This window comes from Pipistrellus hanaki (genome assembly GCF_964339955.1).
Source record: "Pipistrellus hanaki genome assembly, chromosome: 6".
Lineage (NCBI taxonomy): Eukaryota > Metazoa > Chordata > Mammalia > Chiroptera > Vespertilionidae > Pipistrellus > Pipistrellus hanaki.
Window position 1 is genome coordinate 67647834 of NC_140508.1, and position 24874 is coordinate 67672707.

Consider the following 24874-nt stretch of genomic DNA (forward strand, 5'->3'; position numbering starts at 1 on the left):
TGATGCAGACCGTTAGGTGGAAGCTTCTAACACTGGGAATATTTAAAGACAGCAAAACTGACTTGGGCGGGGTGGCAGGTGCCTTTTATTTTTATTTTTATTATTATTATTTTTTTTATCTCCGAAGCGGTGCTGTGTCAAATAAGAAGCCTGTTTCTTTGGGCTCAAGGTGAGAATTAGGTTACCACATTTAATTTCATATTGGAAATAATTTAACTTGTGACCAGCAATTGCACTTCTTGGAATTAGCATGCAGATACACTGGAACACGAATCCGAAGGTTAAGCCTTGCTCCACTGTTTGTAAAAGTGTTAAGACCAGTCTTAAGGTCCATTTAGTAGGGGGTTGAGTAAATAAATAATGGTGCATCCATAAAACAGCTTACTATAGTCAGAGAGAGGCCCAGGAAGATAAAGATGTAGATACAATTTAGATGTAGACTTGTAAAAGGGGGGTGATGGATAATACATATAATGCTGGCATATGCAGCATGTGAACTGTGGAAAGAGATCTGGGAGATGGAGGCGTAAGATAATGCATTTCCATTGTATATTCTTTTATGTCGCATTTAAAATTTTTTTTATTGATTTCAGAGAGAAAGGGAGACTGAGGGAGAGATAGAAACATCAATGATGAGAAGGAATCATTGATTGGCTGCCTCCTACAGGCTCCCTACTGGGGATCAAACCAGCATGTGCCCTTAACTGGGATGGAACCTGGAACCCCTTCAGTCTGCTGGCCAACGCTCTATCCACTGAACCAAACTGGCTAGGGCTTTAATGTAATATTTTCAAAAAACAAGTACATGTATTATCTTTCCAAACAACATATAGGAAAGTAGGAGATCAGAATATGCCACCCCAAAATATGCTACTTTCTAAGGACTATTTTGAGCTGAAGGCAATTGAGAGAAATAGACACATAAAGACTCTCTGCCCTCATCCAATAAATTTCCCTTTGTAAAGTCCCCTCCTCCTATTCCCCAGGGAAGGCAGAAAATAATCATAGGAGATAATTCTAGACTCTTACCAGTGAGAGAAAATCTATATAACAAATCCTGTTTAAAAAAAGATCTTTATCTTCCATTAATTTCTGCCATGTATCTACCTCCCCACAGCATGCCCCCTAAAAGCCTAAACCCCTTTCCACTGTCTTACCACTTCTCTACAAATTTAAAGTTTACCGGTCTTGATCAATTAGTATAAAACCCTCCATGTTCGGCCAGTCACTGTACCTAAAAGGAGAAGACAAATTTTCCTCTCCTACAGGGGACAAAAAAACACATTTAGCTTTGACAATCAACAGGCAAATATGGGAGGGGCTGTTTGGGTGGCAGTGAGCCCACCATCTTAGAAGAGACGTTGCTGCGGTGGAAAGTAGGAGTAGAGGATCTCAAAGATGTGCCGTCCTCCAACTTTGCCGCCCAGAGGAGGCACACTTACCCACTTAGGGTTAAAAACAGAGATGGGCAGGATACCACATTTGGGAGGACTAATGTTTGCAGGTCAGAAAATGAAAAACTCGCCAGGACCGGTTTGGCTCAATGGATAGAGCGTCGGCTTGGGGACTGAAGGGCCCCGGGTTCGATTGCGGTCAAGGGCATGTACCTTGGTTGTGGGCACATCCCCGGTAGGGGGTGTGCAAGAGGCAGCTGATCGATGACTCTCTCTCATTGATGTTTCGAACTCTCTGTCTCTCTCCCTTCCACTCTATACAAAAAATCAATAAAATATATATTTAAAAAAAGAAAAAAAAAGAAAATGAAAAACTCTTCAGCTGCTGGCTTGACCCCGTGCTCCTTACATAAACAGTGCTCACAGAATGTAAACAAGTACCAGACAAGGCCACTGCTTATTCGGAACAAGGCAGAGACAAATATGATTCAACAACTTCCTCTTCTAACGGGAGTGAGTCCTACCTTCTTTTTTTTTCTTCTCCTTTTCAATGACAATTTTGGCCCTGCTTTACTTAATCTTCCTGCCTCCAGGATAAAAATTAAGATAACTACTCATCAAATTGTCCCTGCTTCTTGACTGTGTCCAATTCGAAACAACTCCCCACTTCCTTAAACCACCCTTAGAGTACCCAAATCCTAATATAAACTCCAAGTCCCTCTTACCAGGATCCCCCACGGCTTCTCGGGTGTGTGTTCTCCCTTAGTGAACAAGCTGAATAAATAAATCTTTTTGATAACAGGGTTTTAAGAGCTACCTGTGTTAATGAAAAAACAAAACAAAACAAAGAAATTGAAACCTGTAAAGAATTTTGTGTGTTTGAGCCAAACTGTCGACATATGCTGGGAAGCAGAACCTCAATGAATTGAGATAATGCTCCGAAGAAAGGCAGGTTACATTTCTTTCTTTTTTTCTTTTTTCTTTTTTTTTCTAAGGCAGATTATATTTCTATTTATACATTGCAATCAAAGGAGGGACATAGGTGGGTTACATGAAATTCATTGGTGATGGATTAAGGAGGTGGGAGAAAGCAAAGTGGTGGGAAACCCCTGGGATTGGATAAAAAGTAGAATGATGGACACATACTTAGGTGGGTACAGAAACAATATGATAATGAAGGAATTTGAGGCATCTGTCCCTGGGGCCCACCACATTGGGTTGTGCCTCAGGGGCTCCAGAAAAAGGGAAGTTACAAGTTAACCAGACATCTCACAGATATGTTATCTGTGAAACAGTATGCTATCTTAGAGGCCAAATGGCAAATGGGCTCAGTAAAGAAGATCTAAGTTGATCTTTGTCAGGGAAAATATCGGCCTGGGACATGACTACCCACAGTAACCTGTTTGTAGTTAGATATTTAATTTTCAAACCATCTTTTGTGGTTATTTTAGGTCTCGGAGTTTGCAAGACTGCCACGCAGGCCTCCCCTGAGCCTGTCAGGTTAGCACGTGGCTCCTTCCGTCCACACCTGGAAGGCTCAGTGGTCCTAAATTAGCAACCTGACTTGGGCGGCTGTTTGGGGGTGGGGGAGGAGATAGGCTGAGGCAGGAAGTAGAAAAGCTTGCGTAATTCTTCCTCTGCCCGTCAACCCTTCTTCCTGTGGCCTTTGGCAAAGCATTTCACTTTGAGCCTTTTCCCATTTCAGTAAAAGAAGAGATCTGAGTGTATTTCTAAGGTGTCTTCCAATATAAATATTATAGAATTCCAAACTCTACAGGTTCTTGTATTCTCAGGTAAATGTTACCCCTGCTTAGGGCATTTGTACATCATAGGCAAGTCTACCTACCACTTACACTGTTATGCATTTAAATAAATCATTTTCAAGTTTTCTTTCTTTAAATAGAATCTTAATTTTTGCTGACATCTACAAAAGAAAGTTTACCTCACTGCTTAAATGGAAAACCAGCTTTGGTTGGTAGAAATGGAAGTTTTTTTGTAAACACACACACCCAAACCCTGAAACAAAATGGCTATTTTAACTGTAGATGCGGTTTCCTTTGGAAAGATGTGGAAAATGAAGCCTTCATTCTGTTAAAAAGGGAGATAAGCAAGTGTTAGAAAAATGTTAAATACATACCAGTCCTGTTTCAAACTTTTCTGTGGTTTGAAACAGGACTTTTCTCTGTGCCTTTCAATGATATATTCAGCCCACATTTTAGGAAACTGCTCATTTTTCCCTGATAAACGTGACTCATCTTTCAGTGCTCAGATTAAATTCCTCCGAACAACTTCCCAGGCCTCCCACCCCCAACTAAATTGCTTTCCCTGTACCTAGTGGGCATTAGATTTTTTATGGAAAGAATATTCCCTTATGTTACTTCTTCATAGTACTACTCATCACAGTGTGTTAACGGTGCATTTATGGTGTCAGTCTCTTCTTAACTAGGCCATAAATTCTTGTACACTTTGTAATCGGACAACCAAGGGGTCTGGGCTGCCTGTCACTACTTCAGCCAATTAAGCAGAGACAGGGGTGAATCATATATGAGCGTTTATTCCAGTACTGCTAGCAGTATGGGAGAGCAGTAGGTCACCCACAAAAATCTGCTCTGCACCCCACCAGAAGGCAACTGCTTCTATTGGGTAGAAGGACAAGATCACTTGGAAAAGTAGGAATTACAGGTTACAAATCCTGTGGGCTGGGGGGAGGGGGAGCGTTACAGAGAGCGGGCGCCTCTGCGCCCTGGGACCAGATCACAGGTAATAGGGGCAGGGGGTTGTAAAGAGCAGGTGCCTGCAGGCCTAGGCGCCACCAGGATGTAAATCTTTCCAAACTGATAGGCAGTTCTCGGAAGGACAGACTGCATTCCGATATTAGCTCCCATGCCCCAGGGTGTACAATTAATTCTCAGCGAGGTTAGACTATGCTTTCTCTGATCAGAAAATAACAATCACGGTTAACACAGCATGATCAATATTCCTTATCATTATAGTTAATTTCTAATATTCTATTTCTGCCCCTAACAACTTCAGTACCCCAGATAGTGACACCTAATGGGCTCCCAGGGAATACAAACGAGGCGGAGAAATAAAGCCTCCACAACCCCTAAAGCACGGGCAAGTCTGGCCCCGCCTTCTCCCTCGGCTTGGCGAGGATTTAGCCCCGCCTTCTTTCTCTACCAATGGCAGCGTGGCGAGGATTTAGCCCCGCCTTCTTTCCCTCCCACTGAGCAGCGGCCGAGGGCGGTGGGCGGGGCCACGCCATGACGCTAGCCGTGCGTTTCCGGCTTGAGAAACGTTCGTGTTTCTGAGGAGACGTCTCAACTGGCAGTCACAGCGCACGCCAGGAGCCTCCGGATCCGCCGCTTCCATCGCCGGCGTCGCCATGGGAGCTGTGCTGGGCGTCTGCTCCCTGGCCAGCTGGGTGAGTTCCTGGCTTAGTGTCTCGATCTGATCTGTGGTTTGGACGAGACGGGGGACGGAAGGGGGGGGGGAAGAGTACAACAGTGAGCCCCAAGATCAGCCCCGAACGGGCCTCGGCTTCAGACGCCTGGGAATTGGAAGGGACCGGCCCTGAGCTGCAGAGAGTATCCAAGGATCCAGGCCAAAATCCGCGATCGGGATCAGACGGCTCACTTTCCGCTTTTGACGAATGTGGGCGGCCAGGCCGCCATTGTTTACAATTTCCGTGGCCCCGCCCCCAGGAGCCTTCCGGCCTCTGGGTTCACCAGCCGCTGGAATGAGACCAAGGAATGAGTTCCCAGAGCAGGAGCTCTCTGGTTGGTTTCGAAGCACCTTCTTCAGGTGGCGCCATCTAATTTGCGTGGTTTGAATAATGTTTCTATCCTGTAGCCCGGGATTTGCCAAAGCTGCAGAGTATGTGGCAGAGCTGTGAGTTTCACCGAGGCCTGTGCAGTCCTGGTGCAAGGGGGAGAAGGCCTTGTAGATTCTTCTTCAAAATTGGAAGCCGTCGTCTGAACTTTGGGACCTTGTATAAGTCCCGTGAGACGAGGATAATAACTCCAGCATTCCTCGCTTGGAATGCTGTTGTGGGATACGATTGAGTCATTTTGTAGACTTTAAATTCCATATTTTAAAAAGGAAATTTTAGGATCTATAGAAGAGAATATGCAGAGTTCCCTCGTATACTCACTTCAGAGGACTCCCTGAGCTCATTCCACTATTATTTCTTAGGCACTCCCCTCTCTCCCCCGCTTCCAGGTTGAGGTGGACCTATGAACCGGAAGATCATGGTCTTCCAGGTTGTGGGTTCGATTCCCCAGTATGGGCATGCAGGAGGCAGTGGGTTGTGGGTTCGATTCCCCAGTATGGGCATGCAGGAGGCAGTGATGATTCTCCCATCATTGATGTTTCTATCTCTCACTCCCAACCCCCTTCCTCTCTGAAATCAATAAAAAAAAATATTTTTAAAAAGATTGTAGGTCTTAAATACAAAAGGTAGGTTCCTTGAGAGTAGTGGTTTTCCAATTTTTTTTTATTTTGACCCAAAGTAAATAAGTTTTATACAATTGAGTTAATACATCCATTTAGACACAAGTTTCATGAAATCTTACCTTTACTATCTGCTGTACAATTTTTCTACCACATTAAAAAAAATTCTGGTCAATTGATTTTTACAATCCACTAGTGGGCTAAACTCACTATTTACAAAATAGGGGAGTAAAACTTTTCTTCCCCCCTTGGTTGGTAGTTAGGGATCTGTGACAAAAAGACAGATTAGCGTGCAAAACCCACATTCACACACAGTTGCTTAGTGATGAACAACTCAAAGGGGTGGTTAGAATATAGAGCTTATATTCCTAACTTTAGGGGAAAAGGAGGTAGGAGAAAAGGGCTTCTATGGGAAAAACAAATAAGTTGTCTTATTGTTTAGGAAAGACAAATGGGTTGGTTTTTTTGTGATTTAGAAAAAAATATTTCTATTGATTTCAGAGAGGAAGGGAGGGGAGAGGGAGAGGGAGAGAGATAGAAGATGAGAGAGAATCATTGATGGGCTGCCTCCTTCATACCCGGTACAAGGGATCAATCCTACAGTCCCCGCATGTGCCCTGACGGGGAATCAAACCAAGACCTGGTCAACACTCAACCACTGAGCTACACCAGCCCAGCCAAATGGGTGTTTAGGAGAACAAATAGATAAGAAAGTTTGTGACAATAACTTGTTTGTGTGGATGCAGAAGTCTTTATCTTCTTCTTGGCCATAAAACTCTTGGAGGGAGAAGTTACAGCAGCCTCACCTCTGTGTGTTTAGTCAGATGAAGAAAGCTCTGAGAGAAGGCTTTTCTTTTTCTACTTCTATTTTGAATCTGAAATGTTTTCATCTTAAAATAATCTTTATACTAACTCTGGGTTCTGAATGGGTTGCTACAGTAATGAAATGAGCTATTGTATTTAATCCAGGTGAGAGATGTTAGCGGCTTAGACTACACCAACATGATAGCTAAGGATGCTATGAAAATGGTCAGATTCTGGGTATATTCTGAAGGTAGAGCTGATATGCTGACAGATTGGATGAGTGTTTTGGGAAAAGAAGGCATCAAAGATGACTTAAAGGTTTTTGGAGTGAGAAACTGGAAGAATAGTTGTCATTTAGAAATAGGGAAGAGACAAAACATATAGTAGGATAGGTTTGTTCCACAGATTAAGTATCTTTACACACTAGGTACTTGATTCATTTTTATGGCTGAATAATATTCCATTGTGTGGCTATAACACATTTTACTCATCCATTCATCAATTGGTAGACATTAGAGTTGTTTCTGCCTTTTGGCAGTTGTGAGTAGTGCTGCTTTGAACATTCATGTACAAGCTTTTGTTTGCATACCTGTTTCAGTTCTTTTGGGTTTATATTTAGGAGTGGATTTACTGGGTCTTATGGTAATTCTATGTTTAACTTTTTGAGGAATCTCCCAGATTACTATTTATTTATTTTTATTGATTTGAGAGAGGAAGGGAAGGAGAGAGAGGAAAAAAAAAAACATCGATATGAGAGAGAAATATCCCTCAGTTGCCTCCCATATGTCACGTGACTAGGAATCGAACCCACTAACTTTTGGTGTTCCGGAGGACACTCCAACCAACTGGGCCACACTGCCCGGGGCTCTGGGTTACTCTTGAATGGAGCACAATGGCTCTTGCTATCATCTGTGATAATCTATAATAATGGAAGCATAATACGCTAATTGGACTGGATGTCCTTCCAGACACAGCTGGGGCTGCCAGAGGTGCCGGAGGGAAGCCAGTACTGGCGGCCAGGGAAGGCAGGCCTACTCTTGCACGAATTTCAAGCATCAGGCCTCTAGTTATTTATAAGGGCTTCCATGTAATGCTGCTTATAATATCAAATTTGGTAACCAGGGTTCTTGGTAAATAGCAATTGCAGTTAGGTTTATATTTTTCTCATTAGTAAGATAAGTTGTTTTTAAAGATGATATACCTGAGTGAATATAAATAAAGTTTCTTGGTCTCTTACTATGTTTTAAATCCTGTGTTGAGTGTTTATTTAGTACAATAATGTCTGAGGGAGGAAGTTTCTGTCAGAATCTATGTGACAGATGCAGAAAAAGATGCGCTGAGATAAAGTGGCAGAAATAGCATTGACTCCAGAGCCCTTGCTTTTAACCACTTCCTCCCAGTTGTAATTCTCTGTGAAAGCTTGCTTCGTTTTCTGTGGTGCGATGCCTGTGTCATGAAAGACCTCAGATAGCCATCTGTGCTTCTTACAGGTCCCATGCCTTTGTGGTGGTGCATCATGTTTGCTATGCGGTTGCTGCCCTAACAGTAAGAATTCCACTGTGACTCGCCTCATTTATGCTTCTATTCTCATCCTGGGCACTATTGTATCCTGCATCATGCAAACGGAAGGGGTCAAAAATCAGCTGAAGAAGGTGAGTAGAAGTAACAGAACCCTTAAATGTATTATTTTTATATTCTTCGAAATTTTAATTGACATTAAGAGTCTTACTTATTTCTTCACTTACGAAAGTCAATCAAATTCATTGTAATTTGGGATGTAGTTAAGATACAGAATATGAAGGGATTAGTCCTTTCCCAGAAAAAAGGAAGTCTAAGTGGACATCTTCAGGTTCTAGTCTAACAACTGAGAGAGAAAACATATATTAAAAGGGTGGCCCTAAAACTTAAACATTTAAACTGATCTGGGCCTTTGAAAGGAGTGAGTTGTAGCATGAAAATTCATGGGATCATTGGAGATAACCTCATCAGTAGAAAAGCGCAAAGAAGAGAGCATTCACTTTTATTTCCAACATGCAAGTTGTTTAAACTCTCTGGTGACAAGATTGTAAATGATTGGAAGACAGAGTATAATCCCACAGGATAGTCTTGCAGTTGTTGAAGTAGTCAGTTTTGTAAATCCAGCCTTTCCTAAGGTGGGGTAGAATCTCTGTTTAAATGTGGGTGTTCCCATAACATTGACATTATTTTTCCCAGGTTCCTGGATTCTGTGAAGGGGAATTTAAAATCAAGGTGGTTGATTTAAAGGCTGATAAAGATTGTGATGTGCAGGTCGGTTTTAAAGCTGCATATCGGATCAGCTTTGCCTTGGCCATCTTTTTCTTTGCCTTTTATCTACTCATGTTAAAAGTGAAAACGAGCAAAGATCCCAGAGCAGCAATACACAATGGGTATGTAAGATTTATTTATTATTAAGTGTCATATTATGGTGTGGACCTTCACATTCAGCTGTTAATGCTACCATTTTGATGGGAACAGTAGAGTATGTAAATCAGTGGCCCAGATGTATGTCTGACCCCTTGTACATGTGAAATTGTTTCAGTGTCATTTTCATTTGGAGACCTGTAGCATTGGAGGAGGTAGAGGGGATGAGGAGAGTCTTATCTCTCTCTTTTTTTTTAAAAAAATATATTTTTATTGATTTAAGAGAGGAAGGAAGAGGGAGAGAGAGAGAGAAACATCAATGATGAGAGAGAATCATTGATCGACTGCCTCCTGCATGCTTCCCCCACTGGAGATCAAGCCCGCCACCTGGGCATGTGCCCCTGACCAGAATCGAACCTGGGACCCTTTAGTCCGCAGGCCAACGCTCTATCCAATGAGCCAAACTGGCTAGGGCTACCTTTTTTTTTTTTTTTTTAAATATGTTTTTATTGATTTCAGAGATGGGAAGGGAAAGAGGGAGAGATAGAAACATCAGTGATGAGAGAGAATTATTGATCGGCTTGCCTTTCTGCAGGCCCCTTACTGAGGATTGAGCCTGCAAGCCCAGCATGTGCCCTGACAAGGATTTGAACTGTGACCTCTTGGTTCATGAGTTGGTGCTCAACCACTGAGCCACACCAGCTGGCTTTTTTTTATTTTAATTAAATCTTTATTGTTGAAATATTCCAGGTGTCCTCCTTTTCCTCTATTGATTGACTCCTTCTATTCTATCCCACCTCTGTACCCATCCCAGGCATTTTTTTTTCAAGTTTCTAGATTTTATTGAACACCTGTGAAATATTTCAAGCATTAATGCTAGGTACCACATCAATAAAGGTATTTATTTTTCCTTTCAATTGTTAAAAGATAAAATGTGCATGTTATATTTAAACTAGAGGTCCAGTGCATGAAATTCATGCACTGGTAGGGTCCCTAGTGGCTGCTGGCTAGGTACTCCCTTCCCCCCGGCCGCCTGCCTCCTGGTCGAACTCCTGGAAAAATTCTGGTCAAGGGGACAGTTTGCATACTATACTTTTATTATATAGGATAGTATTCAGAAAGATAAACTGGATATATTTGGGCTACTGATTTACTTACTGTTTCTTTCTATTCTTTTTTTTTTTTTAATATATTTATTTTATTGATTTTGTACAGAGAGGAAGGGTGAGAGATAGAGAGCCAGAAACATCGATGAGGGAGAGTCATTGATCAGCTGCCTCCTGCACACCCCCCACTGGGGATATGCCCGCAACCAAGGTACATGCCCTTGACCGGAATCGAACCCAGGACCCCTCAGTCCCCAAGCCGACGCTCCATTCACTGAGCCAAACCAGCTTCAGCTGTTTCTTTCTATTCTTGGTCTCAGTTCTCATTTGAAGAGTAAAGGGAGTTTTGTAAACTTTATACGTAAATTATCTCCTTTTTATAGATGCAATAACTAAATTTGAGAGAGGTTATATAAATTGCTTGTGATCTCAGCCAATGAGGGTTGGAGCTGAGATTGAAACTCGGGTCTGTGCAGCTCCAAAGTCTGATTCTTTTCACTCTGCCATACAAGGAGTCTTTCAAGATCATGAACTAAAAGCCAGGTTTGGTCTTGGCTTTGCCAGTGATGAACTGTGTAATTGTGAGCAAGGCCCTTATATCCTATGTTGTAAAAGAAGGATTGGGAAATAACTTTTCCCCACACTTAATAGTTAATTGCCCTATATGTAGCTAACATTGTTTGTCTAGAACACTTCAGAATTCAAGAAAAAGTCCTCTCTTTAAGTGCTAAAAGTAGGGAAACTCTAAGGATACATGTTCCTCTTAATGTGAATGATCTGTTCCTTGTGCTGTTTATTCCTACATTTTGTGAAGTATTGAATGAGGTAGCCCCATATCAAATGAATATTAAGTCAAGTCATGTTGGAAACGCTACTAAGCCTTTATTTTTGCATTTTAGAAATTCATTTTCTCACTATTAGGGTGAAAATTAGCATTTCATAAATGCCTTTTTAAATATTTTAATAGGTTTTGGTTCTTCAAAATTGCTGCCATTGTTGGTATCATGGTTGGATCTTTCTACATTCCTGGGGGTTATTTCACCACAGGTATGGCTCACTATTAAGGGGGTTAATTGTGAAATATACAGACTCTACATGATTAAGTTAAAACTATATTTTCAGTATTGATTTTGTAGAACTGACAAAGGAGATGGTGTCCTATTATATGACTTGGTACTAATATTAGATATTAAGGCAGTCAGGTCACTTCTCAGCAGTTCTGGAACCAGATGTTAATTGTTTGTCAATATTTTAACAGTCTGTCTTCTTACTTGACAATACTCAGTTCATCAGAGAGCTTGTTAACATAAGGACTTATAACTCATGTGCTCTACCAACCCTGTCTTAGCCTCCTTCCTTACCGTGGCATTGAGTGACAGGTGGATTTCCACTATGATTTTTTTCCTTCCTGTAAAGTAAAGGAAAAGGCTTATAAGAGCATTTGGAATGTTAGATCCTAGGCTCCCCTTGGCACAAGCTCAAACAAGTTTTAAAAGGTCTGAAACCCACCGAACGCTTCTCAGACAATGCCTTTGATTTTGGAATTAGAGTAATCTTGCTCTGTAGTGTTGGAGACAGAATATGTTTTTACCTCCTCTCTCTTACTTGAATTGAAATCTTCTTAGAATGTTAAAACATTGTGATATGTTACTTGTATGGTAAAGAATAACTTTGTTCTTTTAATTTGTAGTCTGGTTTGTTATTGGCATGATTGGGGCCACTATCTTCATTCTTATCCAGCTGGTGCTGTTGATAGACATGGCTCACTCTTTGAATGAATGCTGCGTAAATCGAATGGAAGAAGGAAACTCAAGGTGCTGGTATGCTGGTAAGTATCTAAACTCAACTATGAGAGCCACACTGCATTATGCTACATTAAACAGGGCAAAAAAGAAAAATCTCCATTGATTTAAATGTACAGACTTTCAGGGTCAAGCTGACTTTAAAAACTATACTTTCCCATTGAGTTAATTCTGAATTATATGCATCACTGGAAGGGAGTAGCACAGATAGTATAAATAATTGGGTTCCCCCAATTAACTTATATTGAGATTTGTAATGTAAGTACATGCATTTATATAAGGGGGGAAATTGTATTTAGTGGCATAGTTCTGGTTTATATTTCCTTGTTTCCCTGGAAGAGGGGACTCAGATGCATTGTATATATGGGACATCTGCCAACATAGGCAGAAGAACGTGAATAGTACTTACTGTTTTGTTCAGAGTATGACCCCAAGCCCCTTGTGAAATCCTTTTGGTGGAAAAGGGTACTTAACATTTTTAGGTTGGGAACACAATTTATAGCCTGTAAGAATGGGGAGGGACTTTGGAGCCCTTATTAGGAGCAATGACCCAGCTGTATTTTAGTCTTAAAAATAATGGTTGAGATTCCTTGCCCTGACTCCACCTCAAACCCCTCACCCCAATTATAAAATAATAGCTGTTCTGTGTCAAGAACTTGAAAATCAAAAATTACAAAAGAAAAAAATTCCCCCATAATCTAATTCCCCAGTAATTATTCATTGTTAACATAGTAGTCTACATGTGTATCTTCTGTCTAGGAAAAAATTATTGAAAAATGTATATTGTTTTTGTATCTTATTTATTTTTCAAACATAGTATATATTCAAATAGTTTATAGTTTGATCATTTCTACAACTTAGAAATAGCTTGTGAATAAGTTTGGCTACGATACAGCAATAAATACCTAATAACATATTTCTGAGTACATTTCTGATTATTTCCTTAGAATAAATTCCCAGAAGTAGAAGAGTGAAAGGGTGTGGATATTTTTAATATTTTTAGCACGTGTTATCAAATTGTCCAGTTTTCTTTTCATCTTACATATTTAGGATGCTTCTTTTTAAATCAAAAAAGAAAAAAAAATTAGCACCATTTACACCATAACATAAATGGTAGAATTTTATAAAGAATAAAACATGCAGCTCTACCAACTTGCAACAACCCACTTTCCTCTCCAGATGTAACCACTGGGAGTAGCACAGATAATAAAAACAGTACCAACTGGATAAGAATGAATTCAGTTATGTTTCAGCGTAAATAGGATTATACTATATATTGTTCCATGTCTTGCTTTTTTTTTTTTTTTTTTTTTTTTTAATTTTGGTAACCTTTAATACAGTTTGTTTCTTTATTTTTTAAGTGTATTTCTTAATTGATTTCAGAGAGGAAGGACGAGGGAGAAAGAGATAGAAACATCAATGATGAGAGAGAATCATTGATCGGCTGCCTCCTGCATGCCCCATAGTGGGGACTGAGCCTGAAACCCAGGCATGTGATCTTGGCCAGAATCAAACCTGGGACCCTTTAGTACATAGGCCGATGCTCTTTTCACTGAGCCAAACCAGCTAGGGAAGCTCTTTTCACTTATTTTACAATGAGTATTCTTTCCTATCAGTGAACATAGGTATGTCTTACTTATTTAACAGTTGCATGGTATTCCAATCCATAAAATTCCTGATGTTCCATGGCATGGTGTACCATAATTCATTTAACCATTGCCCTGTTATTGGTCACTTAAACTGTTTGTAATGTCTGTTCATTGCAGAAAAAGATTTTTTAAGTTGTCTACCTTTATGGGTTGGAAATCCTGAAACAACTTCTTTCTGACTAATAAAATTTCTTTCTTTTTTTTTTTTTTTTTACCTATTTACTTCTGTTTTGTCTATTTCATCTTGTGTAACTCCAACTATAGAAGAATTTAATAATGAATTGTAGATATACCCTACTTTGGAGAAACTAAAAGTAGAGAAATCTTGTATGTTCAGATAGAAAAGCATTAAGAACTCTTTCTAGTAACCTAATGTACATCATCATTTTATAGTAACATTAGAGTCCCTGTGCACGAACTTCATGCACTTGGGGAGGGGGTATTCCTCAGCTCAGCCTGTGCCCTCTCACAGTCCAAGAGCCTTGCAACCGATTAGGCCCCACCCATCCAGCCGAGGGTCCTTGATGGATTCCCACCCCCCCCCCAACCCCCGGGAGGCCCCGTCCACCTACCACAGCCCACCTGTCGGTGGCCTGGGCCTCCCTAATTGGGGCAGTGGTCCTGCCGATGTGGTCATGTTGTGATAGGAAACAGGTTTATGTAGCTAGCAGCTACAGAGGAAAAACTGCCACAAAAGATGCTTGTCCTGTTTAGTGCTAGAACCATCCCTGGCACTCAGCTTGCTGTAAACTGGGACATTTGAAGGCTAAGAGATCTTTCAGGTTCCTAAGGAAAGCTTATAATGAACAATATTTTGTATTTAGTTAGGATTTACTCTGGTTGGAATGACCAGATGTCTGGTTTTTCAACCCATGAACTCAAGTGAGGTAATGCAGGAAATGAATTCAGTTGTTTGGTGGATTTTATAATTTTACATTGAGCCAACTCGAACACAATCTGAAACTTCAACCTTGGGGTTTCTGTCATTTTACTGTAAATGAGTAACCCATCATAAAAGTGAAATAATGTCTCTTTACTTTTATACGGAGAAGAAAATTGGTCTTCAATATAAAAGTTTGTTAGGATTGGGTATTCATATTGGTTTTCTTTTTTTTTCTTTCAGTTTTACTATTTATCACAAGCATCCTATATACCCTTTCAATCATCTCTGTCAGTTTGCTCTATATATACTACACCAAACCAGATGGCTGCACAGAGAACAAGTTCTTTATCAGTATTAATCTGATCTTTTGTGTTGTGGTTTCTATTATATCCATCCATCCAAAAATTCAGGTATGGTGGTTTTCTGCTTCTTCCTCCTGTGAGATTTTTAACTAATGCTAAACTTGAAACCTAGCTAACCTATATGAATTTATGTCCAAGGTAAACATTTTTCATATTATTATAACTTAGTAACTATAAAATATGCCATTAAGTTGCCTGTAGTATAATTAAATGAATAATTTCCTTATTTAAGAAAAAGTAAGCAACTTGAGAATTTATAATTTTCATAAGATTGTTTACAACTTGAGAATGATACTTATGAATCATTAGCCAAGATATTTTAGGGGAATTAAACTAGAAAAAAGAATTATTAATACTTAAAAACAAAACTCATGCTCCTAAGTTTTATCACTTAAATACCATACTTTTAAAAATTAATGGGGTTTTATATATGAAACATTTGTGCACTGGGGCTGTGGGGAGGAGGAGTCTCTCAGCTTGGCCTGTGCCCTCTCGTAGTCCGGGATCCCTCAGCTGTTCTTAGTGCTGCCATGGAGGCAGGAGAGGCTCACCAGCTATGAGCCCAGCTTCTGGATGAGCTGCGCTCTCTCCTGTGGGAGTGCACTGACCACCGGGGGCAGCTCCTGCATTTTGCGTCTGCCCCCTTGTGGTCAGTGCTTGTCATAGTGACCGGGTGTTCCACCATTCAGTTGATTTACATATTAGCCTTTTATTATATAGGATGTGAAAAGAACATCTAGACATCACCCCTCCTTTTAAAAATGAAGTAGATCCAGAGAGATGACGGGTCACCCAGCTAATTAATGGCAAAGCTGAGTTAAGATTCCTCTGCACTAAGAGACTAATAAATCAAAGCCTTTTGTGGTAAACAGAAATCTCCAGGATTATGAAATGCCTTGAGAACCAATACAGTAGGTCCTTGGTTTACGTTGGAGATCCGTTCCTACGGCATGCTGTAACCCACCTATATAAGTACCTACATCACTCACATGGAGCACATACACAGCAGTAATAAAGTGAAACAATAAAAAAAAATTTAAAAAAGATAACAATTACTGACCATTACTTGTGGTAAATAAATAATAAAAAACATAAAGCACATATGTGCATATGTTGAAATGACGCAACTTTCGCCGAAACCGGTTTGGCTCAGCGGTAGAGCATCAGCCTGCAGACTGAAAGGTCCCAGGTTCGATTCCGGTCAAGGGCATGTACATTGGTTGCGGGCACATCCCTTGTAGGGGGTATGCAAGAGGCAGCTGGTCGATGTTTCTCTCTCATCGACGTTTCTAGCTCTCTATCTCTCTCCCTTCCTATCTGTAAAAAATCAATAAAATATATTTAAAAAAAAAAAAAGAAAAGAAATGACGCAACTTTCTTTTTTGTTATAAATAAATGGGAGATGGTGACATAACTACGAAACAATGTACATAACTACGAAACAATGTACGTCGAATCCGACGTAACCCCAGGACTGCCTATATATGCTTCCTCTTCCTGGGTTCTTTTCAAGCTAGTTTAAATTGAAAGGTTACTTGTCATCTTTCAACATCAGAAGGTTCTTAGTGAATAACAATTCAGTGGATCCCAGAGAGTTTTAGAATGTCAGCCCTTGCAACCCCTGAGGCATTGTTTTCTTTTTGATTCCATAGGAACACCACCCTCGTTCTGGCCTCCTGCAGTCCTCCATCATCACACTCTACACCATATACCTCACATGGTCAGCCCTGACCAATGAGCCTGGTAAGAGAATGGCAATAGCACATTCATTTAATGAAAGTAGGAAATTATTCCTTTGGTAGAGTTAAAACTAAAGCTAGAGCAAATTCAAACAAATGAACAAACTTAAACTTCATTGAAAAGTATAATGTCACTGCAGATACTTGCCTTTCAAGTTTTATTCTCCATGTCTTTTCATAGCTACTCATAGCTGACAGTCTAAGGAACTGCAATCCTTTATATTAGTCTTGGCCATCGATTTTCAACCTTTAATTTTTGCCGATCTGACAAAAAAAAAAAAAAAAAGATATATTTTGATTGATTCACACCGATGACTACAATGTTGGCTGTTATCATTTTTTTTATTTGACAATCTAAGGGGGAAAAGGTCAGTGCCCCTGACTAATAGTCAGATTTTGCATGTTTTAAAAATTCTTGTGGTACAGCAGTTGAAAATTGCTGTTCTAGGCTTTTCCCTGGACTAAGTCAAACTAGTTGAGAGCTAGAAAACACAACATTGTCTTGGCTCTTTGTAGAATTGTTTTAATTGTGTTTTACTTTGGTGTTACAGACTCTAGAGGAAACAGCCGTAGGAAACCTACTTTTGTCGTTATTATAGGGTGGTTTCTCTTTTCTTTTTAAAAAAATTTTATTGATTTTTTACAAAGAGGAAGAGAGAGGAATAGAAAGTCAGAACCATCGATAAGAGAGAAACATCGACCAGCTGCCTCTTGCACACCTCCTACTGGGGATGTGCCCACAACCAAGGTACATGCCTTTGATGAATTGAACCCGGGATCTTTTAGTCTGCAGGCCGATACTCTATCCACTGAGCCAAACCGGTTTCGGCTCTCTTTCCTTTTTTTTTTTTTTTTTTTTAATATCTGTAAATTGATTTCAGAGATAAAGGGAGAGTGAAAGAGAGATAGAAACATCCATGATGAGAGAGCATCATTGACTGGCTGCCTCATGCATGTCCCCAACCAGGGATTGAGCCTGCGAACCCGGGCATGTGCCCTGTCTGGGAATCGAACTGTGACTTTCTGGTTCATAGGTCGGTGCTTAACCACTGAGCCATACCTGTTGGGCAGTTATAGGGTTGTTTCTCAATAGAGTATTCTGTGGGTTCCTTTGAAAGGAAAACAATTATTGCAGAAACTCTAATGATGACTCCACTTAAAAAAAAAATTTTTTTTTAAATTGATTTCTGAGAGAAAGGGGGAAGGAGAGAAACATCAATGATGAGAGAGAATCATTGATCAGCTGCCTCCTACACACCACACACTGTGGATTAAGCCCACATCCCAAGCATGTGCCCTGACTGGGAATGGAACCATGACCTCCTGGTTCATAGGTCAATGCTCAAACACTGAGCAACACCAGCCAGGCTCAACTTACTTTTATTATATTCTTATGTCAATATGTGACAACAAAATTAGGGATAAACTCCTTATGCTCAAAGCCTTTACATAATTGTAGAACCAAGAAGATTTATTAAACTTCAAAACCAGTAAAATCAAGATTGATATCTGTGAAATTTGACAAATTATTGTTTCTTTTTCCCCCAAAACTAAGTCACTGATTGCAACACAGATATGTTACTGGCTGCTTAATTTCAAGTTCTTTTAAATATAGCATTCCCATGTTTTATGTCATAATTGCAAGTGTAGCCAAACCCTTCAAATCTTTTAGAGGACAGGATGGGTGATAACTAAAGATAATAAAATATTTCCCATTTTCAGATCAATCCTGCAATCCAAGCCTATGGAGCATCATTACACACCTGACTGCACCAACTTTGGCTCCTGCAAATACAACTGCTCCGGTCCCTACCTCTGATCTACCAACACAAAGTGGGCGTTTTCTGGAGTATGGGAATTTTATTGGGCTGTTAACCTTTGCTCTCTGCCTTGTGTATTCTAGGTAAGTTTAAAAATACTTAGAACAAGATTCTCATGAAGGTTAATATGGGTGAAGCAGCTTTTTTGCTTTCAAAAAGTAGTATGAGGAATTTTTTAAAAACAGCCTAACTCTTCTTTATTAAAAGTCCTTGACTTGCCTTGACTACCCATTTCTTAAAGCTCATTAAATCCTCTCATCAAATAATTCTCCCCAACCAACGTTACAAAAAGATACCTTCTCATTTGTTTAGGAGAAGAAAGTCTACCCCTGATCCTAGATCAGCTAGAGAAATGGCTTATCTTTAAAAACTTCACATGCCCCAACACAAGATCAAAACCACAACCTAGTTAAAACCGGTTTGGCTCAGTGGATAGAATTGAACCTGGGACCTTTCAGTCCTCAGGCTGACGCTCTATCCCACATGTGTCAAACACAAGGCCCGCGGGCCAAATCCAGCCCACCAGGCCTTGCAATGTGGCCCGCACCGCGCTGTCATCACTGCACTCCGCTGTCAGTTTATGACATTGTCAGTTTATGACTGTTCAGTAAACCATTCGGCCCGTGATTTAGGCTGGATTTTAGATTTTGGCCCCTTCTCTGATTGAGTTCGACACCCCTACGAGTCTATCCACTGAGCCAAACCGGTTTCGGCGTGGCCTTTTTTTTTTTTTTTTAAGATATAATTCACATACCGCAAAATTCACCCTTTAATAATGTACAGTTCAATTGTTTATTAGTATATTCACAGATTGTGCAACCATCACCACAGTCAGTTTTAACATTTTACTTGTCTAGAAAGAAAACCCATGCACATTAGCAGTCACTTCCCATTCCCCCTACCCTCCTGCTCTGGCAGACAGTTATCTCTTTTCTGTTTCTAGATTTGCTTTTCACACGTTTCATATGTGTGGAATCATACACTTTATGGTTTTGTTACTGGCTTCATTCACTTAGTTTAATGTTTTCAAGGTTCATCCATGTTGTAATATATATCATCTTTAATTCCTTTCTGTTGCTGGAAATAATATTCATTGTGTGATAACACCATATTTCATTCATTCGTTCATGAGTTGATGGACAATTGGATATTTTAAACTGGCTTGTCTTTTTATTTTTTTTGTATATGGTTTGCAGTATGGGGTCCAACTTCACTCTGTTGTATATGGATATCCAGTTGTCCCAGACCCGTGGTCGGCACAGTGCCACTCACAAGCCACATGCAGCTCTTTGGTCCCTTGAGTGTGGCTCTTCCACAAAATACCACGGCCTGGGCGAGTCTATTTTGAAGAAGTGGTAGAAGAAGTTTAAGTTTAAAAAATATAGCTCTCAAAAGAAATTTCAATCATTGTACTGTTGATATTTGGCTCTGTTTACTAATGAGTTTGCCGACCACTGTCCCAGACCGTTTGTTGAAAAGACTATTCTTTCCTCATTGACTTGTCCTGGCATTAAAAATCAGTTGACCATAAATGTAATGGTTTATGTTTTTACTCATAATTCTACTTCATTGATTTGTATGTCCCTCCTTATGCCAATACCTCTTTTTTGATTACTACTATTTTGTAGTAAATTTTAAATTGGGAGGTGTGCGTCATCCAAATTTGTTCTTTTACAAGATTGTTTTGGCCATCCTGAGTCCCTTGCATTTCCATGTAAATTTTAGGTTCAGCCTGTCAATTTCTGCCAAAACATAACGAAGGTAATTGGGATTTTGAAAGAGATCAATAATATTAAGGCTTCTAGTCCATCAACATGGGATATCTCATTTAGGTCTTTACTTTCTTTCAGTGGTTTGTAGTTATTAGTATACAAGTCTTAAATTTTTTTTGTTAAATTTTTTCCTATTTTATTTTTTTTATGACACTGTAAATGAGATTTTTTTTTCTTAATTTATCTTTGAGGTTGTTCATTGCTAATATAAAGAAGTAGAATTAATTTTTGTATATTAATTTTGTATCTTGCAAGATTGTTTATTGATTCCAAGAGTGTGTATTCCTTAGTATTTTCCATATACAAGGTCATATCATCTGCCAATAGAGATCATTTTATATCTTTTTTCCAATCTGGATGCCTATTATCTTTTTTTGCCTAATTGCTCTGGTTTGAATGAGAGTATAGTATTTGTCTTGTTCCTGATCTTACAAAAGCTTTTAGTCTTTCACTATTAAGATTTTAGCACTGGGTTTTTCATAAACGCCCTTTATTATTTTGAGAAAATTTTCCTCTATTCCCATCGGAGTGTTTTTGTCATATTAAAAATAATTTTGTCGAATGCATTATTTTATGTCTTTGGAGATGATTATGTAGTTTTTGTCCTGTATTTATATGTATTTTGTTATTGAGTCATTTAACAAACTTTAGTGAGCATATATTATGTGCCAGAAAGCATAGATGACTAAGGTCATTGTTGTTAAGGAGTTCTGTGAATAGCAAGAAAGACAAGAATGGTTAAGTGCTGTGGCAGAGGGAAGCATAAAGAGCTGTGGGAATTTAACCCAGCCTCGTGATTTCCAGGGGACATGGCACGTAGCCAGAGAACTGAAGGAAAAGTAAGTTAGCTGGGGGAAGGTTGGAGGGCGGTACATTCTAAGAATAGAAGAGGTATGTGTGAAGTCATGGAAGTAGACCTTGAGAGCATAGTATGTTTGGGGAAACTCCTAAGCAGTTAAACCATCAAGGAGTAACCGAGGAGAGTACTGTCTGTCTTGTGTTGGCAGGCAACAGTTCAGAACTTCAAGCAGGCCTTTCAGAAGCCTGTCAGACCCCAAAGTAGGAGCAGTTCAGAAATAACCTTCATGTACGTATATAAACCAATGGCCGCAGTTCATCTTCATGGCCCATTTCTGATTTGTTTTCCTTTGGATCACTTTCCAGCATCCGCACTTCTACCAATAGCCAGGTCAGTAAGCTGACCCTGTCAGGAAGTGAAAGTGTGATCCTCCGTGAAACATCTACCAATGGTGCCAGCGACGAAGAAGAGGGACAGCCGCGGCGGGCTGTGGACAACGAGAAAGAGGGCGTTCAGTATAGCTACGCTATGTTCCACCTGATGCTCTGCCTGGCTTCCTTGTACATCATGATGACCGTGACTGGCTGGTACAGGTAGGAGGCTCAGACAACTAGATGGAAGATCACTTAGCCTTCTTGCACTGACTAAATCTCCATCCATTTTCCTGACTTTAGAATCCCTTATCTTACCTATAGAACAAGTTGCATTCAATGCCAACTCTTTTTCTGAAATACTTTTGACTTTTTCTCCTCTTGGATTTAAAATCCAGTTGGGATTCTCACAGTGCAGATTATGGGGAGCTCTTCCAAACTTGAGTGCTTGAGAGAGAAAATCATGACATAAAGCTAATCTTTGATCTCTAATTTTTCTCTGTCTAGAGAGGGTCATATAGAGTATTCTGATCCAAGTAATGATTGGTAAGGAAGGTGAGTTTCAGGGAGACCATTTTGATCTAGACTTTTATCAGATGTTCCCAAAGAACTCTGCCCAAAGATTAGAGTAGTCAGGGCTCTTCATGCTGGCAAGAAGATACAAGCCATTGGAGAGGTAGGGTTCCCTGCTCAAAAAAATTAAAGTAGCCGTTTCCTAGATCCCTTCTAGAACCTTACTAAGGATAGTGTCAGCCAAGTTTCCCTGGAGAATTTCCTGGCTTTGGAGTGGGGGCTGCTCGATTCTAGTGTCAGGCTCCTTTTTCTGACTTTCTTCTGTTTTCTTAGCCCTGATGCAGAGTTCCAGAATGTTACCAGCAAGTGGCCAGCTGTGTGGGTCAAGATCAGCTCCAGCTGGGTCTGCCTCCTCCTCTACGCCTGGAGCCTTGTGGCTCCAGTTGTCCTCACCAGTCGAGACTTCAGCTGAACCTCTGAGTGCCCGGGACACCACATAACGGTTCCTTTTGCGGAAAGCCCTTTTACTTTTGCTTCAACTAAACTATTAAGTGAATGCTTTGCGAAGTTGACTATATCCAAGTGCATATCCCCAGGCAAGATTGAATTATGATTGATACAGGATCTGAATTTTTTATTTACATGTACATTGTTTATTTTTAAGGATATAATAGTGCAAAGGGAACTTTTTGCCTTGTAAAGTGAACTACAGCTGTGCTGTGAAGAGTGTTCTTTATTAAGACTCGTAGATTCCTACAATTTTGTTTTAAAATAGAAAAATATTGGATATTTGAGGCCATTGTTAATATATTTCTATTGCAATATCCTTTAAGAGCAGAAAGAAAAAGTAATAATGTACTTCTATGACAGTTTTCCTCTGTGAAAGTCTTTACTTGTTGATGCAAACATTCTGTTCAGACCATAAACTCTTAAGAGGAATAGTATCATAATAATTGGGCAAAGGAGTATATTTGGGGTCCTTCCCCAAAAGAGGGGTTGCTGATAGGGCTGCTGCTTCTGCATCTTAAGACTTCATTTTTTTATACTACAGCATTGACACTGCTTGATTCAAGTATGTGGCTTTGCCAGAACATTAATTTCAATAAATGCTTTGTAGGTTTGGTTAAAAATGAGGACTCACTTAGGAAAAAACTGCAGCTTCAGTCTATGTAATTATTTTGTTATGAGTATGTAAAAGTAAAATGCACGTGAATTTATTATATTTGCACTATAAGGTATTTGATTAAAATAGACTTACACTTTTAAGGCCCTTTAACAGCTTTTATGAATTAGCAGCCATTCTATATTTTTTTAGACTTGTATAGGCAGTCAAATTTATCAGCAGAATGCATCTATTCCTTCTAAAACTTAAGGACTGGTGAGAAAAGTCTTGAACTCATTCAAAAAGTGTACCAATAAATACCTTCTCTAGGTAAGACCCTTGGGTAGGTGAGAGGCGGGGACAGGGACTGGCGGGAACCCTCCATGAGAGAGAGCAGGCAAGGAGTTAGAGATCTGTTCTTTTAGCGAAGATTTACTGTCTGTTCTTTACCAGCCCATCAGGCTCTGGGATACAGCTTTAAGAATGACAGACACTAGCTCTACCATCTTGACTCAGTTTCCAAGAGGGTGAAAATGAGCTGACAACTGGTACAATGTGTGTGATTAGTCCTGTGACTTAGGAATTGCAAAGGTGCCCAGGTGAGGGTGTCAATTCATGGTAGGCTTCCTGGAAAAAGGGATGTGTAAGCCACGAATTGTTAGACGTTAGCTAAGAGATGGGAAGTGGGACCACAGTGCTGGAAAGCAGACAAGTCTGCATGTTAAAGGCAGGGAGGTTTTTAAAGACTTGTTTAGTAAAGCTGGACTGGGGAGAAATGGGCAGGGACTAGGTTAGGAAGGGCTTTATAAACCACACTAAAGAGTTTGGACCTGACATTGAGGGCAGTGGGGAGCATATTCATAGTGGCATGAATAAATTGTGTCTTCAATCACTGTATATAGAGAATGGGGTTAGAGAGAGAAGACCAAAGTAGTCCATGTAAGATTTGAAACAGAGAAGTAAACATGAGGATGGAGAGAAATCGACAGATCAGAGCTGCTTAGTAATTAAAATTTTAAAATGGGCAGGTGATTAGCTATGGGGGAGAAATAGATTCCTGAGTGACTCTGGTTTAATCACCTAGGTCAGTGGTGGTTCTATATGTATGGGAGGGGCAGGAAGAGGGACAAGGTGTGTTAGAAGGATGAAGGTGTGGTCCCTTAGGAATGGCTAAGAGCATATGCTTGGAAGACCAACAGGGTTTGCATCAGTTTTGCCATTTTCTATTGTCAAACATCTAATACTTATTGAGAATATACTAAGCTTTATGACCCTGGGTGGTAACTACCTGTCTGAGGCTCATTGTTTTCTTTGTTTGAACAAAAGATAGCACCTAGTACGTGAGATTGCTTAGAGAGTAAAGCTACTTTGTCAAGTGCTTAACCCACCTTGAGCTCTCTGGTAGTAGCTGGTAATCTGAATATGGGCTAAAAAGCAACTGGACAACATTCGAAGTCATAGATTTTCAGCCAAAATCTAGTGCAGGCTAGAATGAGGTATTCTTACAGAATTAAACAGAGAACATAGAGGCCACAATCTCGGTTGGGGTGCAGGTGCTGGGGGGTAGGGAAGCAGGGCTTGATAATAGGAATTGTTGGAACTACCATCTTTTAAACCAGTGGTTAATGTTGGGGTGCAGAGATAAGGTTGTAAAGGATTTGGGGGTCAGATAGGGCAGGTTTAGCCCTTTCCCAGTGTAAAGCAGATACCCCACTTTCCTTAACAGCAGGGCCACCCAGATCAAACTCATTAAAGGTCCTAAACTTCGGAAACATGGTACACCCCCTTCGCCACCTTATATAATTCAAAATAAAAGCAATACTAAACGGTAAAATAGGTTTCATAAAGTTTTTAAATTGTTTCTTATCATGATAGAAAATTTGATATTTAATTTAAAATAACAAATTTTCTTTATAAATTAGGG

The 24874-nt window shown here is 40.0% G+C and overlaps 1 protein-coding gene across 2 annotated transcripts; it reads left to right on the plus strand.

The window, feature by feature from the left end:
• Positions 1-4633: 4633 nt before the first annotated feature.
• Positions 4634-24264, plus strand: SERINC3 (serine incorporator 3). Of its 2 annotated transcripts, XM_084888157.1 has the most exons (10): positions 4634-4818; positions 8141-8302; positions 8865-9058; positions 11106-11185; positions 11829-11966; positions 14713-14882; positions 16487-16577; positions 18296-18476; positions 21330-21557; positions 22182-24264. In XM_084888157.1, the coding sequence occupies exons 1-10, from the start codon at positions 4780-4782 to the stop codon at positions 22318-22320; spliced, it is 1422 nt and encodes a 473-aa protein (XP_084744283.1). In that variant the 5' UTR covers positions 4634-4779; the 3' UTR covers positions 22321-24264. The 2 variants fall into 2 exon arrangements, with proteins under 2 accessions (XP_084744283.1, XP_084744284.1); XM_084888158.1 differs by lacking the exons at positions 4634-4818; positions 8141-8302; positions 8865-9058 and adding an exon at positions 9248-10191 and having other exon boundaries at positions 10433-11185.
• Positions 24265-24874: the final 610 nt, after the last annotated feature.

Coding starts and splice junctions, on each gene's coding strand:
- SERINC3 (XM_084888157.1), top strand. CDS start 4,780: ATGGGAGCTGTGCTGGGCGTCTGCTCCCTGGCCAGCTGG. Junction 4,819..8,140: donor TCTGCTCCCTGGCCAGCTGG/GTGAGTTCCTGG, acceptor TGCTTCTTACAG/GTCCCATGCCTTTGTGGTGG. Junction 11,967..14,712: donor CTCAAGGTGCTGGTATGCTG/GTAAGTATCTAA, acceptor TTTTTCTTTCAG/TTTTACTATTTATCACAAGC.